This window comes from Centrocercus urophasianus, unplaced genomic scaffold, assembly GCF_019232065.1.
Source record: "Centrocercus urophasianus isolate 14NV4802_14NV808 unplaced genomic scaffold, USGS_Curo_1.0 seq_45, whole genome shotgun sequence".
NCBI lineage: Eukaryota > Metazoa > Chordata > Aves > Galliformes > Phasianidae > Centrocercus > Centrocercus urophasianus.
The window spans coordinates 1,044,731-1,065,413 of NW_024885033.1; the positions used below are offsets into that span (position 1 = coordinate 1,044,731).

A 20,683-nucleotide genomic window follows, 5' to 3' on the forward strand; every position below is an offset into this window, starting at 1 on the left:
AGAATAGTGTCTCTGATTCAAATTCTAGCTGAGTCTGACAGAGAATTGATGTGAGTTCAAGTGTCCTCAGTGAACATTCTGAGTATCACAGCCTGCAGAGTGACACAGAATAAGAATAATTTCAGTACTCCATTTTCTGTGATAAATATTCCTTGGGACAATAAGGGAACATGAAGCATTACTTAAAATCCTAGGGGCTAGAATATCCACCAGGACAGGAAAGATGTGAGAATTATAAGCATTAGAATTCTTTCATCACCATGGTGTATATTATTTTGCATCAAGTGGAACCACACCTGAATGGCCTCTGCTCTGTGCACTTCAGAAGAGACCAGAATAGACTGTCTCCTCTTAATCCAAATTACCCAGTGACCAGACACAGATTTGAAGCAGCCTCTTTGATTTCTGTGGCTGATTTGAAGCAGCAGATGGTCTGTATTTAGTCCTCTGCCCTACCCAGGTATTCTGTGCCCTGCAGAGATGAGTGTTCAGATCTCTTCAGGCGTATGTGGGGCTCTTCATCCCACTGTGGGACTGCAGTAATCCAAGGGACGAGAGCGCTGTGTGGCAACTTCTCACTGCTTTTTGCTTGCAATGTCAGGTTTTTTTTTTGTTGTTGTTGTTGTTGTTGTTGTTGTTTGTTTGTTTTTAATCCAGCTCTGAGTAAGACTTTCTGAGATAAAATCATGTTTTACAGCAAGTATTTACCGGGAAACAAAAATAGTTCTTAGTGACTGCTAAGAAAAACATTCCAATCTAGATTTTCAAATACAGCTCTTCAGTGCTGTGTCCTTCTCCCTGTGTTTAGGCAATTTAGCATCATATCTGATGTTGCTTGGATATGAGCATCTGTATTTCCTATTCCTTCTTTCTCCATTTCCCATATTAAACGTTTCAAATATGTAACATATTATGATATTGCAGTTAGCATCCATCTGCAATAATTACATACCGAACACAGTTATATCTTAGCAATGTAGCCAAGCCCAATTCTTCCATGGTCATCTCTTAAAGCTTGATAAGTGTAAAGCAAAGGCACTTACTCTTTAGGTATATTTTTGGCACAGTCTGAAAACTGAGGTTTCACTTTCCACTGATTTCAATTTCACTAGGATGTTGTAGCGCCTCACTTGTTTAAATAAGTTACTTAAATTACTTACCTGTTGTCAGAAGCCTAGCAGGATATTTCCTATAAAACTCTTCACTGTTGTCTATTTAACATTTCTGCGCAGGTGCCGCAGGCGGCCAGCAGGGCTTCCTAGGTTGCATTCGCTCATTAAGGATGAATGGGGTAACACTGGACTTGGAAGAGAGAGCAAAAGTCACTCTAGGGGTGAAGCCTGGCTGCTCTGGCCACTGCACAAGCTATGGAATGTACTGCGCCAACGGAGGAAAGTGTGTTGAGAAATACAATGGCTACTCCTGTGACTGCTCCAAAACAGCGTATGATGGACCATTTTGCATTAAAGGTAAGTGAAATACGCAGAAGGCAGAGTGTGGGTGAATAATTAAATCAATTTTTGAGATTTTATTAATTTAAAAACTAAATCCTTTTCAATACTTCTTACTAGAAAGCCAAATTATGCATCCATGATTTAAATTTGATATTTTGTAAAAACGGCAATGCTGCTACTCATAGCAGGTCATAGAATCATAGAATGGTTTGGGTTGGAAGGGACCTTTAAGATTGTCTACTTCCAATCCCCCTGCCATGGGAAGGGACACCTCCCACTAGACCAGGTTGCTCAAAGCCCCATCCAGCCTGGCCTTGAATGCTTCCAAGGAGGGGGCATCCACATAATCTCTGGGCAACCTGCTACAGCGTCTCGCTGCTCTCATAGTAAAGAATTTCCATCTAATATCTAGTCTAAATCTACCCTATTCTAGTTTAAAACCACTTCCCCTCATCCTGTCACTACCTGGCCCAATAAAAAGTTCTTCCCCAGCTTTCCTGTAGGCCCCTTTCAGATACTGGAAGGCTGCTATAAGGTCTTCTCAGAGCTTTCTCCATTCTGAACAAACCCAGCTCTCTCAGCCTGTCCTCGTAGGGGAGGTTCTCTAACCCTCTGATCATCTTCATGACCCCTCTCTGGAAAGAGGGGTTGAGGTGCACTCAATCTCACTGTCCACTCCAACAACTCAAAGTCATTCTTGCGTTGGGGGGCCCAGAACTGGATACAGTGTTCCAGGTGGGGCCTCACAGGAGCAGAGTAGAGGGGCATTATCATCTCTCTTGACCAGCTCCTTTCGTGCTCCCTTTGATGCAATCCAGGATACGGTTGCCTTTCTGGGCTGCAAGTATACATTGCTGGAGCATGTTGAATCTTTCATCAACACTCACCACCCAGCCCATAATTGTGCTTGGGATTACCCCAGCACAGGTGCAGGACTTTGCACTTGGCCTTGTTGAAGTTCATGACATTTTCATGGACCCAACTCTCAAGTCTGACCAGATCCCTCTGGATGGCATCCCTTCCCTTTAATATGTCAACTGCACCACTCAGCTTGGTGTCATCAGCAAACTTGCTGAGGGTGCACTCAATCTCACTGTCCATGTTGCCTGCAGAGATGTCAAATAGCACCAGTCCCACCACCGGTCCCACTTGCCACCAGACTCAACTTGAACTTTGAGCCATTGACCACAACTCACTGAGTGCAACCATTCAGCCAATTCCTTATCCAGAAGTGGTCCATCCATCAAATAAACTTTTCTCCATTTCAGCAACCAGGATGTCATGTGGGACAGGGTCAAACACTCCTGGGTATGATCAAGACCAGATTGAATGGGGCCCTGGACAACCTGACTGAGCGCCTGATTTAGTGGTTGACAGTCCTGCCTCTGGAGGTTGGAACTAGATGATCTTTAAGGTCATTTCCAACTCAAGCCTTTCCATGACCATTGTATGATGATTCTATTATTATTAAACTGAAGAGCCCAGAACTGGGCACAGTACTCCAGATGAGATCTCACCAGGACACAGGAGGAGGAAAACCACGCTCTGACCACCCTCCTTTTAATGCACCCAGGGTAGCATTGGCCTTCTTGGCCACAAGGGAATATTATTGGCTCTTCGTTTTCAAGTCTAGATTGTTCAGCAACTTTTATAACGTGTTCAACTGTTTTTCTTGATTTAAAAGTCTTAATGCCAGTTAAATTTACAATGTAAAATTTAATGGGCTGGAAATGACTTGTTTTTAATATTATCAGCACCATTTGTTACAGAGATTTTATAATCATTTTGATCACACAATGGTCCCAAGCCAATCTATTTGTGCTTAATTTATGCTTTAACTCTTATCCTAGTACTTCATGGTTGGATTTACAGAGCAGCCCCATGAAGTCATCTGCAGTAAATAGTGCCTGGGGATATTCTGGATGAGTACATTGGTTTACAGCACTGAAAGAATGGAAATGGACAATCTGAATTTTTTTTATAAAGTCTTATGGATATAAAGAAATGTTTCTAGCACCTCTACACTAATGCAGCAGAATTACTAGGTACTTCATAGCTACATAAACTTTATTGTTGATAAAGAAAACGTAGACAGTGAAAGGGAAGATGGCAAAAATTAGAAGTCTTTCAAAAAATTTGATCTCTATTTCCAGTTTCCTGCTCCAGGATACAGAGTTTGCAATGTGTTCCAAATTTCATTAGCATGGTGAAGAGAAAAAATTAATGACACTGAAGAGAGTAAAAATGCCTAAAATATCACTGTCTATGCTGCAGGCCTCTGGCTGGACTGGAAGTCTGATACGAAGAACTGAACCATGCAATATTACTACTGTTGATACAACAGCACTTACAAATCAACCAAATCAGAGTTTGTCTGTGCTAAACACTAAATTATTCCTCTGGTTGTTTTTTTATTCTGTTAGATTCACATCCAGGAAAAATACGTTTACTTAGAGTTGTTTTTGGCAGAAGTTTGGCATTTTTCTATCCATATTAAAAAAAATAGGTAAACATAAATGAAAACCACTTTGAAAAGTTATGACAAAAAAAAAAAGTATTAAAACTAAATTCACTAAAAATGACATGGCAACAATTCTTTTTTTGAGTCAATAAAATTGAAGTGTAAAAGACTACTCTGGTTCTGACCTGAACAGTTTTTTTCTGGGTATAACTTACTTGCAAACATGATGAAATTTTGTTTGAAAAAATTTTGAAATTTTTTGCAGGAAGAGTGAAAGCCATTACTTAGGTCAGCAGTCACACACTTTGCTTGTGACTATGCACTGGAAATACGTTATATTTACGGGGATTTATAAAATAGTGCTAGAGACTCATTAGAATCTGGTTATCTGAAGAACACTGCTTAGTTTTTGATGAAGTGCTTTGATGCATGAGCATCTTCAGCAAAGGACAAAGCTCTATTATGACAGAAGGAAATGAAGGTAGAAATATATGGGCAGACATAAAAGAAGGTGGCTGAAGCATGTCTCTTTAATGGACTTTCGTAATCCCCATCTTAGCAGAGAAAAACAGCATTCACTTCACAATCACAACTTAAGTGTCAGGGAGTTATCTCTAGATCTGTTTGTGTCTGTGACAGGGACAGCAGGACCACAGGCTCACCAGCCCAAAAAGAAGGGGAAAGGAGAGAGGGGGTGTTGGTGGTTTACAGGCAGGTTCAGCCCAGTACTGTGAGTAATAGGGCTGGGGACCCCCTGGGAAAGGGGAAGGGGATAGGGGGAAGGGTGGGGAAATGGGAGATGGGCCTGAAAACACAACAGCGGAAAGAATCTGAGGAGGAAAGTTAATTTATTAAATATGATATTGGAATGCAAGATAACACACTGTAATACAAGATATAATTGGAATTGAGGCTAATAAATTAAATAAAATGAGAAACAGTGTGTCCAAAACCAAAGGTCTTTGGAGGTGAAGCAGCTAGGAAGCACACCCACACAGTGCCAGGCAGCAAGAGAGTCCCGTGACTTGCAGGTCTGACCTTCCTCTCTGAACGCGAAGTCCCCTGGGTTCTTCTTCTCTTATGAGGACCACATATCCAGAAAGTTGTCAGCCCACAGAACTCGAGTGTTAACTCTTTAATTCCCTGAGCTTCACATGATGCTCTGATGTGTAATATCGATAGCAAAAGTCATAAAACCGTGGCATTCCATCCCTTATTCCACATCAGTATATCATGCTTCAGCATAGTATTTAACAGCCCATTGTATTGTTCAAGTTTACCAGAAGCTGGCACACGATAAAGGATACGATAAATCCACTCAGTGCCATGATCTTTGCCCCAAGAATTTACAAGGGAATTTTTGAAATGAGACCCATTATCTGACTCAGTTCTTTCTGGAGTGCCACGTTTCCATAGGACTTGCTTCTCGAGACCTAATATGGTGTTTTGGGCAGTAGCATGGAGTGCAAGATATGTTTCAAGCCACCCATTGGTTGCCTCCACCATGATGAGCACATAACGCTTACCATCGTGAGATTGTGACAAGTGTCATGATCAAGGTGACATAGTCAACCTGCCACGCCTCCCCATATTTATACTTTTGCTATCAATCTTTCCCCCAGGAGGTTTCATCCTCCTGGCTTGTTTGATTGTGGCGCATGTGTCACAGTCATGAATAACCTGTGCAATAGCATCCATAGTTCAGTCCACCCCTTGGTCTCTAGCCCACTTATATGTTGCATCTCTTCCTTGATGTCCAGAGGTCTCACCTGCCCACTGAACTAAAAATAACTCACCCTTGTTTTGCCAGACCGAGCCTATTTGAGCCACTTCAGTTCTGGCAGCTTGACCTATCTGTTGGTTATTTTGTTGCTCCTCATTAGCCCGATTCTTGGGCTCATGAGCATCCACCTGGCACACCTTTACATCCATATTCTTTATTCAGGCAGCAGTGTCTTTCCACAGTTCAGCAGCCCAAATAATTTCACCCCTCTGTTGCTAGTTGTTTTGTTTTCTCTGCTGTAACCACCCCATAAGGCATTTGCCACCATCCATGAGTCAGTGTAAAGATAGAGCATTGGCCACTTCTCCCGTTCAGCAACACCTAAGGCCAGCTGGACAGCCTTTACCTCTGCAAATTGGCTTGATTCTCCTTTTCCTTCAGTGGCCTCTGCAACTTGTCGTGTGGGGCTCCACACAGCAGCTTTCTATCTGTGATTCTTCTCCACAATACGACACAATCCATCAGGGTAAATTAAATTCTCTGGTAACCACAGGTGTTCAAGAGTGAAATCCCACGATACTGGGGGTCCCCAAGCTTCTAATATTATTCCTAAACTTTTCCATATTCCCTGCAACCATTCTGTGGTTGTGGGGAAGGCTTCTTCCAGATAATGTAAATGAAGAGGAATACATTCAGGTGAATTGATAACATTAAGCCAGAATTCCAAAACTGCATATGGAACAGAGAGGAGAACTTGGATACTGGTATAAACATGGAATTGTTTGTAAAATTATTTGCTCCCTCGGGATGTAACTGTCAATGTTCAAATTATACAACATTGTATATGGGTACCAGGCATGAGTCTTCATCAGTGCCCTTACTTGGATATTTACATATACAGCTCCAAAACAGAACATGGAGAACTTAATAAGAAACCATACGTCCCAAAAAACATAATGGCCTTTAACCCTTTATACAGCACTCCTAAAATAAAGAACAGATCCATGGCTGGCAGTTGCTAGAGGAGAAAAAAAAAAAAGAAAAGAAAAAACTGGGAAGAGTGTCCAGAGTATGGCAGACTGCCCAGACTAAAATCTAACCTACGAAGGTCAAAGCTAGCTACAGCACTCTGCAAATCTCTGACTTTAAGAAACCGTTTTTGTTGTGTTTTTTTTTTTTTTTCCTGCTAATATTAAAAGGTTGAGATTTGGTTCAGATTGCCTGTATTCTCCACCAATAACTGTCATGGAGTTATCCCTAGATCTATCTGTGTCCATGACAAGGGGGGAAAAAAATCATAAAACCATGACATCATGTCATCACTTTTTGGCAGTATGCACATTTTGAGCAATTATTGTCAAGAATGAAGTACAGGAAGAGTAAAATTTCATCAAAAATCTCTGACAAACACCTTGAGACCTCACAATAATTGCAACCACTGCCATCAAACCAGATTGGAGTGTTAGTTTCACAAAAACAAGGTCAAATATCCCACTAGTTTTATGTTCTTGTTCCTCTTTCTCTTTTATTTTTCAATGTTTTAAAAAATATATTTAAAATGTTATGTTATTAATACAGTAATGATATTGTTTATTTTGTGAGGGATGCTCCAAAACTAATGCCTCCTGTGGATATCGGTGTTATGGCAGTAGAAGTTAAGCCTTCCCACCAATATTCCATTACATTTTGTTGCTGTGTGGCAGATGGCAGCAGAGGGGCAGTCTGACAAAATTATGTCTGCCATGGAGGTGTGTATGAAGCAAAGGTGTGAGAATTCCTCCGGGTGGAAAAAATTGCACCCATTGACATTTATCAACATTTTCTTAATTGTATTGAGATTAAATAGTGAATGTGAGTACAGTAGGGTGGTGGGTGGTGTGTTTCAGCAGTGGTGACAGTTGGTCACATTGTTATGAGTGCAGCATGCAGACTCTTGATCTTTTCTGGTGAAAATACACAGCTAACGGTGGTGACGTACGTTGAAAAAATATTGTTTTGTAGCTAAGAATTTGCTCTATCAAATAGTGCTCTTTGTATCAGTTGTTTCCATGGAAATAATTTTAATTTAATTTTTAATTTATAAATTAATTTTGATTTTAATTAATTAATTATTATTATTATTATTAAATTATAAATTTTAATTTAACTTTTAATTAGGAGGATTACTTTTGGAATCACCTACATATATGTAGCCCAATAAAGTTTCTATTCACAAAATGGGGCCCAGACAAGCCAAAAGTTTGGACACCCATGGCTTACAGCTTTCTTTGCAGTAATGAACAGTTAAATTTCATTGACAACAGTTACAGCTGTGAAATACGTGTTGCACAGCCTCCAGTTCAGCCCCGTGTCAGCACTCATGTAATCCAGGAGTACTTAAGCTGACCCCTAGAGTAAAATATAGCTGTTAAACTGAATGGCATGCCTTATGACTGTTTCAAGGTTATTTGAGATTTCTGCCATCAAATGACAGTTTTAAATCTATCAGAATGATCAGGTTACTTATAGTGCCTTGGGAACACAACTTGACTCCATATTCTATGTAGCCACACAGTGAGATAGACTATGATATTCTGAGGTTTGGAGAACTTTCATGTGGGAACAGGTAAGCATAGAGCTTTTCCAGAACCAGATTCAGCAAAGTTCTGGAAAGGATCATCAACAAAATCTACAACAGTTTCACCTATCTTCTTATCTGTACTGTGCTCAGATACTCAGAATAAAGACAGCAGACTTATTCCTGAGTTAGTCTATATCACAACATAGCTTGTAAAATCAACATCTTGCTTCATATGTTTCGAGATAACGCTTTTGCTTTGAATTGTGTGAAGGATATGATGATTCCAAGTACTAAAAGAGGATAAAAGAATATTTCCTTTTAAGTAAAGATAGTGTATTGATTTTCTAGAAGTTATATGAATAATAGGCACCAATCTGTGGCAATTTTTGATATATCAGAAGACATTAAGTGATGAAGGATTTTTTTTTAACGAGTGGTGACATTTTTGAGCATTGCTTCCAACTATTCTTCAATTACAGTATTGATTTGCTATATTTACAGTATTTATCCACCTTTCTTTACTCCCTTCTGAATGTTCACAAAGGTGTCTTCTTAAGAAAGATCACAAAGAGTTTGTATTTTCCATTAACGATATTGTTCCAGATAGCAAAGCATATCCAGTATTACAATATCAGAGAATGAATGATTGCTGTAGGAAGCTAGTCTAGTGATTCCCAATAGGTCAAGAAGACTATACTCTACAAATTATAGGAAACTGTGCAGTGATTCCCATAGGGGCCTGTCAAAATCAGCCTCCACTATGAGAATGACAACCTTGAATTATGTTTTCAATGTTAAGAGATAGGCAGAATTCATCATAATGCAAAATAATAGCAATGTTTTTTCTAGTTAAAGTATTAACTCTGGTAAAGGTAATTTTATTTTCTCTCCAGAGTATTTTAAAATGAGATTTTGTCTCAGGTAGCTTTGAAAACTTTGTGGAGCAGCACCTCCTGGGAGCTATAGGTCAGGTGACTTATGCCTTGTTTCCCACCATAAGTCAAGTCCCCCAGTTAATTTTTTTCCCATAAGGCATCCTGATTTGGCAACTCTCATGGAGGACTGTGGTTGAAGAAGGTTGTATTATACTGTTTTGTCCAGTGATATTTCAAATATTTCATGTTGGGAAATCATCTTCATTCCTTTGCGAAGTTATTCCAGATCCACTGGAATTTGCTGGTCAGAACTTCTGCATTTCCTTTTCATTGACAGTGTTTGCTAATGGTGCCTCCTAAATCTCTTGTCCTTGTATCTCCTTCTGTGGAATGTTATCTACTGCAAGACCTCTATGTGATTAAAGTGCGGTTCTTCTGATCTGCGGCATTGGTATGGAACATAGACATACATATTCTTTGTGACCTGAAGGAAATCTTTCCTTAACTGTATGAATCCAGGCATCCAGGATTCATAGCAAAGTGTGATCTCCATTATCCTTTTCATTATCATTGGAAAACAGTGTGGCTTTTAACTTAAATACTGGGAAAGCTTGTAAGTAATGCAGCAGTAGTAATGTGTGCATATTAGTACTGCTCAGGTCAACAGTAGTATTTTTCATACAAGTGTCAGCAGATTCAGTTTGACTTTCCCTTTGTTCTTCTTTTTTGTTGTTTCTTTCTTTCTTTCTTTTATTCTAATTTTCAAGATGTGGGAGCATTTTTTGAAGAAGGAATGTGGCTTCGTTACAACTTCCATTCCCCAGGGACTAGCATGAAGGATTTAGTTAGCCGAACACTGTTGAGTTCTACAGATCCTGAGATTATAGCGACCAGCAATAACTTGAATAAAGAAGAACTCAGCTTCAGCTTCAGTACCACCAAGTCCCCTTGTGTCCTTTTGTATATCAGTTCCTATACCCAGGACTTCATGGCAGTGCTTGTCAAGCCATCCGGTAAGCATCTGCTTTGGACTCTTTCCCCTGAAGGAACAATTGATAATAACATCAGTTTGACATTCAGCTGAACTCTGAACTAATGAGAAATTATTTTCACCCTTGTCATTTGAAAGTAAAATATACAAGACCTGAATACTGATTCTGCTTTACTAGATTTAGTCTGATGTAACTCTTCAATTTTGAGGGGTTTCACTAGCCGAAGCTTACAACAGTTCTCAAAACAAACAGACAAAAACAATAAATCATTTCTTAAAATAAATTGTTATAACAGCTAGATCCATGCCTTAAAATAGCATTATGAAGGTGATAATTAGGCAACCACATGTAGGCACTGAAATAAATGGTTCGTAATCAATGGCAACATCCCCTGTAGTGAATGGTAAGCGTTGTTACCATACAACAGTGAATCAGGAAACTATAAGACTCAAGTTGGAGTGTTAGACATTTAATAGCAGCGTTGGATTCGTGGGGGTAATCCTTCTATCTTGCACACCTTGTACAAAAGGTCTTCAGCATATATACGTAACTTGTGTTACATATGCAGAAGTTTTCCAAGAGTTATATTACGTATGCAGAAGTTACTCAGAATTATATTACATATGCAAATTTCCCAGAAGTATGTTACATATTCAGTGACCAATCCCAAGGAGGATCTCCTATTTCCTCAGTAAAAAGATTCAGCAGAGCTTCCTTATCTCCTTGCTTCAGAGACAGCTTTTTCTGCTACCTAAATGAACTGCAGGGCAGGGGTATCCATCAACAAACACTAGCAAGCTTAATAATATTATTACAGCTTGTATCAGTGTAATGCACTATTTTTCTGAAAATCCAACTGTGCATGAGGTGACTAAATGTGAATGTGGCATAAAATACGCTATAAAAAGTTTGATAGTTATGGATATTGGAGATAGACCATTTTCTGGTGGAATATAAAAGATAATATATCTCAATTCCAAATGGTGCATTTCTTACCCCTGAAAATTATGTAGTTTTAAAGTTCTTGAGCTACTTTCCGATCCCGGAACATTTCAGGTTTCTATCAATAATGAGGTCTACATTTCCATTTTCAAAAATCCTTCCTTGTAATGGCATGTTAAAATCTGCTATGAAGAGTAGACACTTCTTTAGAAAATAAAAAAACTAGCAGCATATCGGTTTAGTACTTTTGATTACTCTTTTCTAACAATATAACCTGAAGTTTTCATTCTACCACATACCATTAAATTTCCATAAAATTCAGATGGTCATGTGTCACCCACAGCAAAACATGAGAGCAAGGAAATCGCCTGTGTTGATTGGATGCCGGTGTAAATTTGTTGCAATTTCACTTTATTCAAGGCACATAATTTCATTCCTTAAAGAAACTCATACTTTATATAACTTCAAGTAATTTTGCTACGGCAGGGATAATAATCTCAACAACAACGTGCTACTTGATGTGCTCAAATTTGAAATAGTTACCTGCATAGTTCAAGGCATAGCTGTGATTTGTTCAGTTTGCAATCCAGACAATGTACAAACATTGGTTTTGAGGTGCTGATCATTGTCATGCTTCTGGGTTGTGAAATGAAAGCTGTTTTCAGTCCAATAGCTGAACAATCTGAAATACTAGCCTTTCTTAAAATCCTCCTGCAGCAGATACCAGCTATGAGAACAGTTTAAATGTTAAGTGGCAATAGTTGTATGAGGAAATAAAGAGGGGAAAATAGCTGGTGAATAAATATCAGCATACTTGAGGGTACTTTTCACGTTCCTCTCATTAGGGAATCTGCAAATTCGGTACAGCCTAGGAGGTACCAAGGAGCCATATAACATTGACGTTGACCACAGAAACATGGCGAACGGACAGCCCCACACTGTTAACATCACGCGGGATGAACGGGACATCGTTCTGCAGGTAAGCAGACAATAAACACGTTTCGGCTCCATCCAGTATTGCTTGTGGCTTGTAACATTTTGTAATCTGAGGACATCCTTTCCCTTGATGATATCGGTGCAATTTGGGAAATAATAATGCAGTAGATGGTATTCTGCTTGGGGATCTCAGTCCTAGGACTTAACGAAAGCTATTCTCTCTATTGCTTTGAGTCATAATTGTTCAAATCCTTGCTCTAGTGTGATGACAGCTGGGATAATACATATGTCATTGTAGATGCTCAAGGACATCAGAAACATCTGAGTGGGAAATAGCCTGAGACTTAGGATAAACCTGCACTATTCTGGAACAGTAGCTGAAAACCACGAGGGATAACCTACAGCATCTTTAATGGCAGTAGATGCTGACATACAAATAAATATCATGCCTTAAGACCTGCGTCTACAAATAAGAATGTCTTAAAATTTAAGTTCACCCTGCTGTTCAGTGAAACAGAAGAGCTATTCACACAAGGAAAGATGAGCAGATTATTCAGTTTATGTGGCAGGAGTCTGAGATGGGAGAGGATTATTGATGGCACATGTTCTTCTGGCCTACTTAGTTTTCACTATCACACCGACAAGAACTTTTTCTCTTTATGTCTTAGTTCACAAATCTTAGAGATAATATCACAGTATTTAAATAACTGAGGAGAGCTCTGCAAGAGGAAATCAATATTTCTAGACAGCATTTTCTATGTAGTCATTACAGAACTCTGTTTTCATTCCCTGGATGTCCCATTTACAAATACGGAGACTGCAGCAGGGTATGAGAACAGTTTTATTGGCAGGAGAATCAGATAGATTGGATGGATTAATATGGATTTGATAGCTCATAAGAATGAAATAAAAAAACAATAACAAATGAAATACAAATAGGGGAAGTCTCCTTGGGAACCAAGCCAAAAGTGTAGCTGTCACAGTATAATCTACCTACAGATTAAAACAGATCCCTGAAAGTTATTTTTTCCAGCCACTGAAATGAAACTTTTTCAGTGGATTACAATGTCATTTGACTGAAGCTGTCAACTAAAATTTACACTAACAAAATGACATATATAATGAAAAATATATTGGTGATATTTATAACAGCTTCTCAGATTTTAGGAGGCCAGGGGCTGTACTTTTGTGTATGCATCTTTCTTGCATGCGGAAGCATTTCGAAGTTATTCTTCTCTCTCTCACTGCTAAATGGAAGAGCAATAAGGTTTCTGTTATTAAAGGCTTAAATTTGGGAGATATATGGCATGTATACTATGGAATCATATGTGGCTGATTCAGATGGTTGCAAGACTAAACAAATTATTGATGGCTGATGGTTGGACCAGATGATCGTAGAGGTCTTTTTCAGCTTTGAAACTGATGATCATAAAATCAATGATTTTATGATTTGCTGAAGAAATCAGATGAAATCAGTCGGAAAATACATATTCCGTTAAGTATACTGGTCTTGCATCATCCCACCTACATTTAAATTCTAATGATTTTTCTTCTCAGTTCATTATGAGGCAGGAAAGCACCTAGGGCTTTCAAGAGCAAGAAATGTTTTATTTAGTTTCTCACATTCTCTGCTAAATATCTCTCAATCAGTCTGCTTAGCACACAGCTGTTCTATATGATTGGGAAGAAGATCCATTTGAATCTTATTAAACTAGGCTCAATTTGATGCACATACAAGAATAGGGAAAGTAGGGAACCCATATAAAAATAATCCAGAAATCACACTCTTGTTGTATCCTGGAAAATCTTTCTATCCAATTCTGTTTGTTTTCCATAAGATGTTAATTTTGTTACTTATCTGATTACATAAATGAGATAGAAACAAAGATGGATCTGTTAAGTAGACTGTTCACTTGAAAATGAGTACCACTATCAAATACAAAATATATATGGTAGCAGTATAATTTTTCTCAGCATCCAGAGGACAATTATGAAGTGTGGCTTTTCTCTCACAGATCTAAGCAATGAACATTTAAGTAGACTTCTATTTCCTGCTAAATTCTTCTCCAAACTGAAGAGCAGCTGCTTTTCTTACATTAAAAGAAGACAGCTTGCTTGCCTGGTGCTGTTACTCACACTTCCACGTTGTATAAAAATGTCACAAGAATGATTTATTTCTCGTCAAATCATCAAACCAAGAGCACTCAGTATTTTTGAAGTCGCAATAGCAAGTTCATGCTTAAAATATGTCTTTCTAACTTGCTGTAATAACCTCGTAGTGACAGAGAGATTTAAAAAATCTGCAGTGAGGCAATAAATTGCTACGATATGAACTGTGTGAACCAGCGTTTTTTCACAATTCTCATTGTAAAAAACTTGTTATTAAACAATACAAGGCTTCATCCAGCACTGGAAGCCAGGAGATAGTATTATTATGATTGTTATTTAAAGTCAGAGTTACTCTCTGGTCAGTCGGACTTTGAGTTTGTCATCTGACATCTAGGAAGAAAATTCTCTAACTCCAATCTGATGTTAGAATGTGGCATTCCTTTATTTCTCACTATGCACACCAAGCAACTCAATAAATCAAGCGTGCGTGCGCTCTTACAGTTCAGGTTCTACATTTAAACAGTTAAGACATACATATGCAATACATTGGTATACATATTCATTTTTTGTCAAAGAACTCATGAATATTTGCTAATGTCCTTCTGAACATGTGAGGTTCATCTCAGGTGGTTATACAACCACCCACTTCCTCCTTTTTATTTCTCCTTCAGCTTCATCACAGTGACTTTTGGCCAATCTTTAGCTGTTTCTTCACAGTTTGTCCACTTTCCATTGCTTGTTATGCGACTTTCTTTCTTGGTGCACTATAACTCAAAACAATTTATATGGAACTCAAGAAAAAAGCCCTTGCACCTGGTGGATGTAAGGATAAAAGTCTTATTGCAAGTTCAGTGCTTCTGTGAAGCAGGATAATTGAGAAAAACAAGTCTGTTCACATAACAAGTAAAGCTAAACTGGAAAGTTTTAGAACTCGCATACATTGATTCCTTTTACTAAATTAATGTGTTGCTCCTTAAATACATTGGTCCTTATTGCTAAGCCAACCTATATCAAGTTGTGCTTCAAAATAAATGCATTCACAATATCGTATATCCATAACATAAGCACAAGAACAAATATTTCTATTGTGAATTATTTTCATTAGACTTATATCCCTATTCCTAATGTGCCAAAACAGTCAAGATGAAAGGCGGCAGCAAGCACTTCTCAAATGGGTTTTCCATTTCAATTTTCTAATTCAGTGACTGCAGACAAATCAATATTTAGTTATACATTAAATAACAAGCTCTTGTTTGTGATGCCAGAGGTTACTCAAGGATAAGATTAAATATATGTGGTTGATTTAGGTGTCAGGAAAGAAAAATGACATAAATTCCAAGACAAATATCTGCATATTCTCTGTTGTTGAAATGAAGGGTACAAAACTGAGATTGGCTAGCAATTCCTGTCACCTCAACTATAATACCAAATACTTATAACCACAAAACCTCATTAATTTACCTATGAACAAGAAAACGCCCAGACTGACAGATGTAGAATGCATTATCCCAGTAAACGACATTTCAAGAGCTGAGCTTTAGTTTTTGGAAGGCAAGCTTTATTTGGTTTGTCTTCATTAGAAGGCTTCATGGTTCTACAGAGATCTCCTGAGCTGTGCCTCCCCTAGTCATCACGGGTCGTTTCCGCAATGGAATCATCCAAGACTCAGAGGAATAACATAAATCAATTTATTGAGAGCTTTCTAACAACAACTAGTACTCTACTTGGAGGTAGAACTGGCTAATTTGCTATTAACTATTAGTAAGTATTGCAGATAAGAGTATTTTAGCACAAGAGTTATATATATGCTAAAAGTTCTAAGATAATACCTAAGCAGTGGATACTACAAAGAGTGAATAAATAAAAGAGGATAAGAAAAAAGATAGAAAACGGGGAGAAACAGACAGACAGACAGATATGCAAACACAACACAGTGAAGTGTTTCACCTCTCCTCAATCCAGTGATGCCTTACTGTCAGAGGGTACTTTGGTAGTGACAGGTCATGCAAAGATGTGACGGTCAGTTGATGATAATGACAAATGTACACATTCTCTTACTTACAGTCCAGAGTGGTCAAGACTGCTCCTTGGAGTCAGAGCTTCCAGCTTCAGGGATCTTCTATTTCCATCTTCCAGGCCTTACAAATTTAAATCAGCAGAGACGAGGAAGTAGGGAGACACCAGATTGTACCTTGCCTTCACAGGATACAGTGGTATCATCTCCCTGCTTTCCTGTATTAAGCTGAAAATATTTGCTCCCAGACCAAGTCTTCTGCCAGAAAACACTCCTGAGTCTTCCCATTCAAGAGCAAACAGCTTTTGGCTCTGTCCAAAGAAATGCTTCTGAATGTAAAACAGTCCACGAAGTGTTGCTGATAGTTTCACATATATTTGAGACAATGCATTCCTTACCAGTCTCAGACAACAAGTTCTGATCCAAAGCTCCCTGTCTACAAAAGAACTTCCATTGACTTCAGTAGGTTTCAAAGCCTACTTATTGTTCCCTTGAACAAAAACCATACCAGTATGTTATAAAACAAACAAAAAAAAGTATGATGTGCTTTACTTTTTAATGGAATAAAGTTGATGCTCAACACAATCAGATTGAGCCTCTTTATTTCCATACTAAAATACTCTTACACTTTTAAACAGATCTCCAATTCTTCATGTATTCTTTAAAGCCATTTCTTGTTATGAGTCATATCTCCTAATGTCCTCTTTGCTCCAGAAAAATATTAGACCTGAGCAATTTTCACATGTTCAACTTTCCCAAGCCCAGCCATATACTTCCAGGACTGGCAGCAGCCTGCACACATATGCTCAGAAGACCTTATCCAAGAACACCTGACAGTTCCCACTTTCATGCTAGAACAATCTGGAGAACTGTAGTAGAGAGAATTTACACAACAACAAAAGATGATCAAAATACAGCATGATTTAGTGAGGAAATATAGGTGGTAGGAGGACATTTAGGCTAGATGATCTTGGAGGTTTTTTCCAACCTTGGTGATTCTATGATTCCAATACCAGTTGTTGACCATGCAAAGTGAACATAATCCAGAGGCTTCACTGAAATCCTGGCCTAATCTCCAGTGTTCATAAGATTCAGAATAATCCTAAAAATGTATTCTGGTCTCAGCTACTCATGACACTCAGAATAGCCTTGAAAATATGTTTGTACAGATCTCCATTTTCCCAGTTTCACCAGAGGAAGTAGAAATATCTGGATTCCATGAAAAACGATTACTGAAAGATTTGCCCAGCTTGAAACCCAGAAGCAGCAGAATTTTTGCAAGTCTGTACTCTTATTTCCATTTTGACCTCTTCTACATTGCACTACAGAAGTAAAGATAACATAACAAACACACTGAAGTGCTTAAAAATAAATTAAATATAGTTAATTCAAAACTAACCTGAAGTATAAAATAAGTGGTAAGCATAATAGCAATAGCATAAACAGGTAAAGTAGAAGGACACAGTCTGCATATAGTCTTGAGCATAATGCAATGAATATATCCATGTAATTAAAGATTAAGTTTTGATCTCATTACAGTGAGCAGAAATTTCTCACAGACTTAGATGAAGTTGTGATTTCACCTACTATCTCTACTGTAGTGTAGAATCATACCTAGCAATCGTGTTTCTTGTGTTTTGAAGCTTGTTAAGAATGTGACTCTGTTTGATATCTTGCTTTAACACAAGCCATAAAATTTCAACAAATGATATTCTGTAGCTAACACAAAAAGTAATGATAGCAGTGTAGCACTTTTCTAGAAAAATGCTTTAAAGACTTCAGATAACAGAAAATTTACCATGTCCTTTGGCTATATCCTCCAATGGTTAAGTGTAAATCCTGTAAAGTATTTCCAACTAATTTATATTTTAATTCAGCAGACATCAGCATTTAACTTTGGGACCTTTATATCTATGCCTGATGGACGATAGAGTTGTTTGGTGTCAGATGCCATTCCGGTCCACATATCCTTAGGGATGCTAGTTAAAACATCTTTTCATCTTGTCTGTAAGAAGCCAAATAAATTGAACTATTTTTTCTTATCATGAAAAGTCTAATATTTTTGAGCTATAAAATTAATTTTTAAGTCTTCTGTGAAAATTGTCCCATTCTTCTCATTTTGAAAATGTTTGTCCCAGGACTGGATGTGGTAATGGTAGTTATCAAAACATCTTTGTTTATCAATTTTCTTCATTTTCTAAGCAAAAGTATGTCTACAACATACTTCAGAGCAATGCAATGATTCATTTAATGACTGATTTATCTAGCATTTAACAAGCTTAAGTGAGATGGGGCATAATGTGAAATAAGCCAGCCAGAGAGTGTGCACGAATTAAGTAACAGCAGAATGAACATGTTTTAAGTGCCCAGGACTTAAACCACAGGAAACATGTAAACCATAGCTAATATCTGACTGTAATCAGAAAAAGAAGCAATGTACACAGAAAAAGAAAAATCACTTTTTCCATTAATAGCAGAGACTTTCCTTCTAACATGAATTATTTAAAATCCCTACAGAGACATTATTTATTTCTATAAAGTATTGCCGTGCTGCAATATATTATTCAAAAGGAGAGCAACAGAAAGGCAGACTCACACCATTTTCTAGAGCAGAGCTATGAAATACATCTGCTTGTTTAATGCATTAGTAGTCAGTTTAGCCATAGCAACTAAGCTCTTGTACTCAATCAGAAGTCACAAGAAAATTTTCTTAGCTCAGAGCTGAAAAAATATGACGATGTAATATAAAAAGCTATTGACAGGAGAGATTTTGAAAATAAATCAGAGCTTATATTGATCAAGTAGATAATTCCTTTAACCCTAAATGACCCTTCCAAATGTAAAGAATAGAAATTCTGATTTTCCTGAGTCAAGTGATAAAGAGCCCCACCAAGAGGGAAGGCAAGGAGAAAAGAAGGCAAGAGATTGGCAAGGCTGAATCAAGACTTACTGTAAGTAAGTACTTGTAAGTGAAGAGCAAGAAGAAAATGCACAGGTAGTGAAAGTGGGGATAGATAGCCTGGGAAGATTATAGGAATGCTGCTAAGGATGTGGATCAGGATGCTGTGAAGGGACAAGGCCCAACTGGAACTGGATTTGGCAAGGGGTGCAAAGAAGAAAAATAAAGGCTCTCACAGATACATCAACCCAAAAAAGTCCACATCAACGTGAGCAAGATAGTAGAAAAAGAAGAAGGCTGAGGTACTCAACAATTTCTTGCCCCAGTCTTCACTAATGACTGCTCTTCACACAGCCTTCCAGTGAATGGTTCAGAAGGTGGGGACTGGGGGAGCAACGTCCCTCCCTCTGTAAGCATAGATCAGACTCGTGACCATCTGAGAAACCTGAACATTAAGTGTATGGGTCCTGATGAGATGCATCCTAGAGTTCTGAGGAAGTTGGCTAACGCACCAAGACACTCTCAGTGGCATTTTAGAAGTCATGGCAGTCAGGTGAAGTTCCTGGTGACTGGAAAAAAAGACAATATCATGCCCATTTTTTAAGAATAGAAAAGATGACCCAGGGAAATACCAACCTTTTAGCCTCACCTCAGTGACAGCAAAGATCAGGGAGCAGATCCTCTTGGAAGCTAAGATACTAAGGATACTAAGACATATGGAAGCCAGGGATGCGATATGGGATAACTAGCATGGCTTCACCAAGGACAATTTCTGCCTGAACTACCTTGTGGTGTACTACCCATAATGCCATAACTGCATCAACAGACAAAGGAACCGTTGATGTCATCTGTCTGGACTTCAGTAAGCTCTTCGACATGGTCCCCTACAACATCCTTCTCTCTTTTAATGGTGTGGATTTGACAAGGGGACTGCTCAATGAACAAGGAACTGGTTGCAAGTTCGTACTCAGAGATAGGTCAACAATGGCTCAATGTCCAGACAGAGACCAGTGACAAATGGGTTCCTCAGGGGTCAGTGCTTTTTCACATACTCATCAATGACATCACTAGTGGGACAGGGGTACCCTCGGCAACTTAGCAGATGACACCAAGCTGTACAGTGCACTCAACACACCTGAGGGACAGAGTGCCATCTAGAGAGACCTACATAGGCTCCAGCACTGGGTGCAAGAGAACTATGAGGTTCCACAACGGCAAGTGCAAGGTCTTGCACCTGGGTTGAGGCAACACCCAGTATCAATACAAGCTGGGGGATGAAAGGACAGAGAACAACTGTGCCAAAGGGGACTTGAGGGTACTGGTGGATGATAAGCTGGCCTAGAAAGCCAACTGTATTCCAGGCTGCATCAAAAGAAGCATGGCCAGCAGGTTGAGGGAGGTGATCCTGCCTCTCTACTCTGTGCTGGTGCGGCCTCACCCAGGGTACTGTGATCAGAGGTGGAGTCCTCAGCACAGGATAAACTTGTTGCAGCACATTCAGAGCAAGGCCACAAAAATAGGACAAGGGAAAGTGGTTTCAAATTAGAATAGGGGAGATTTAGATACATTATAAGGAAGAAGTTTCTACAATAAGAGTGGTGAGACACTGGAACAGGTTGCTCAGAGATGTGGTACATGCCCCATCCTCGGAGACATTCAAGATCAGGCTGGATGGAATTCTGAGAACTTGATCTATGTGTAAGTATTTCTGTTCATTG

General features: G+C 38.7%; 1 protein-coding gene across 1 annotated transcript in view; it reads left to right on the forward strand.

The window, feature by feature from the left end:
* The window catches only part of CNTNAP2 (contactin associated protein 2), a 719,384-nt gene that overhangs the window by 643,194 nt on the left and 55,507 nt on the right, over nucleotides 1-20,683 (forward strand). The window contains exons 16-18 of the mRNA XM_042834307.1: nucleotides 1,233-1,469; nucleotides 9,841-10,086; nucleotides 11,853-11,986. Of these exons, the coding sequence (XP_042690241.1) occupies nucleotides 1,233-1,469; nucleotides 9,841-10,086; nucleotides 11,853-11,986 (617 nt within the window). The remainder of the gene's footprint in view (nucleotides 1-1,232; nucleotides 1,470-9,840; nucleotides 10,087-11,852; nucleotides 11,987-20,683) is intronic.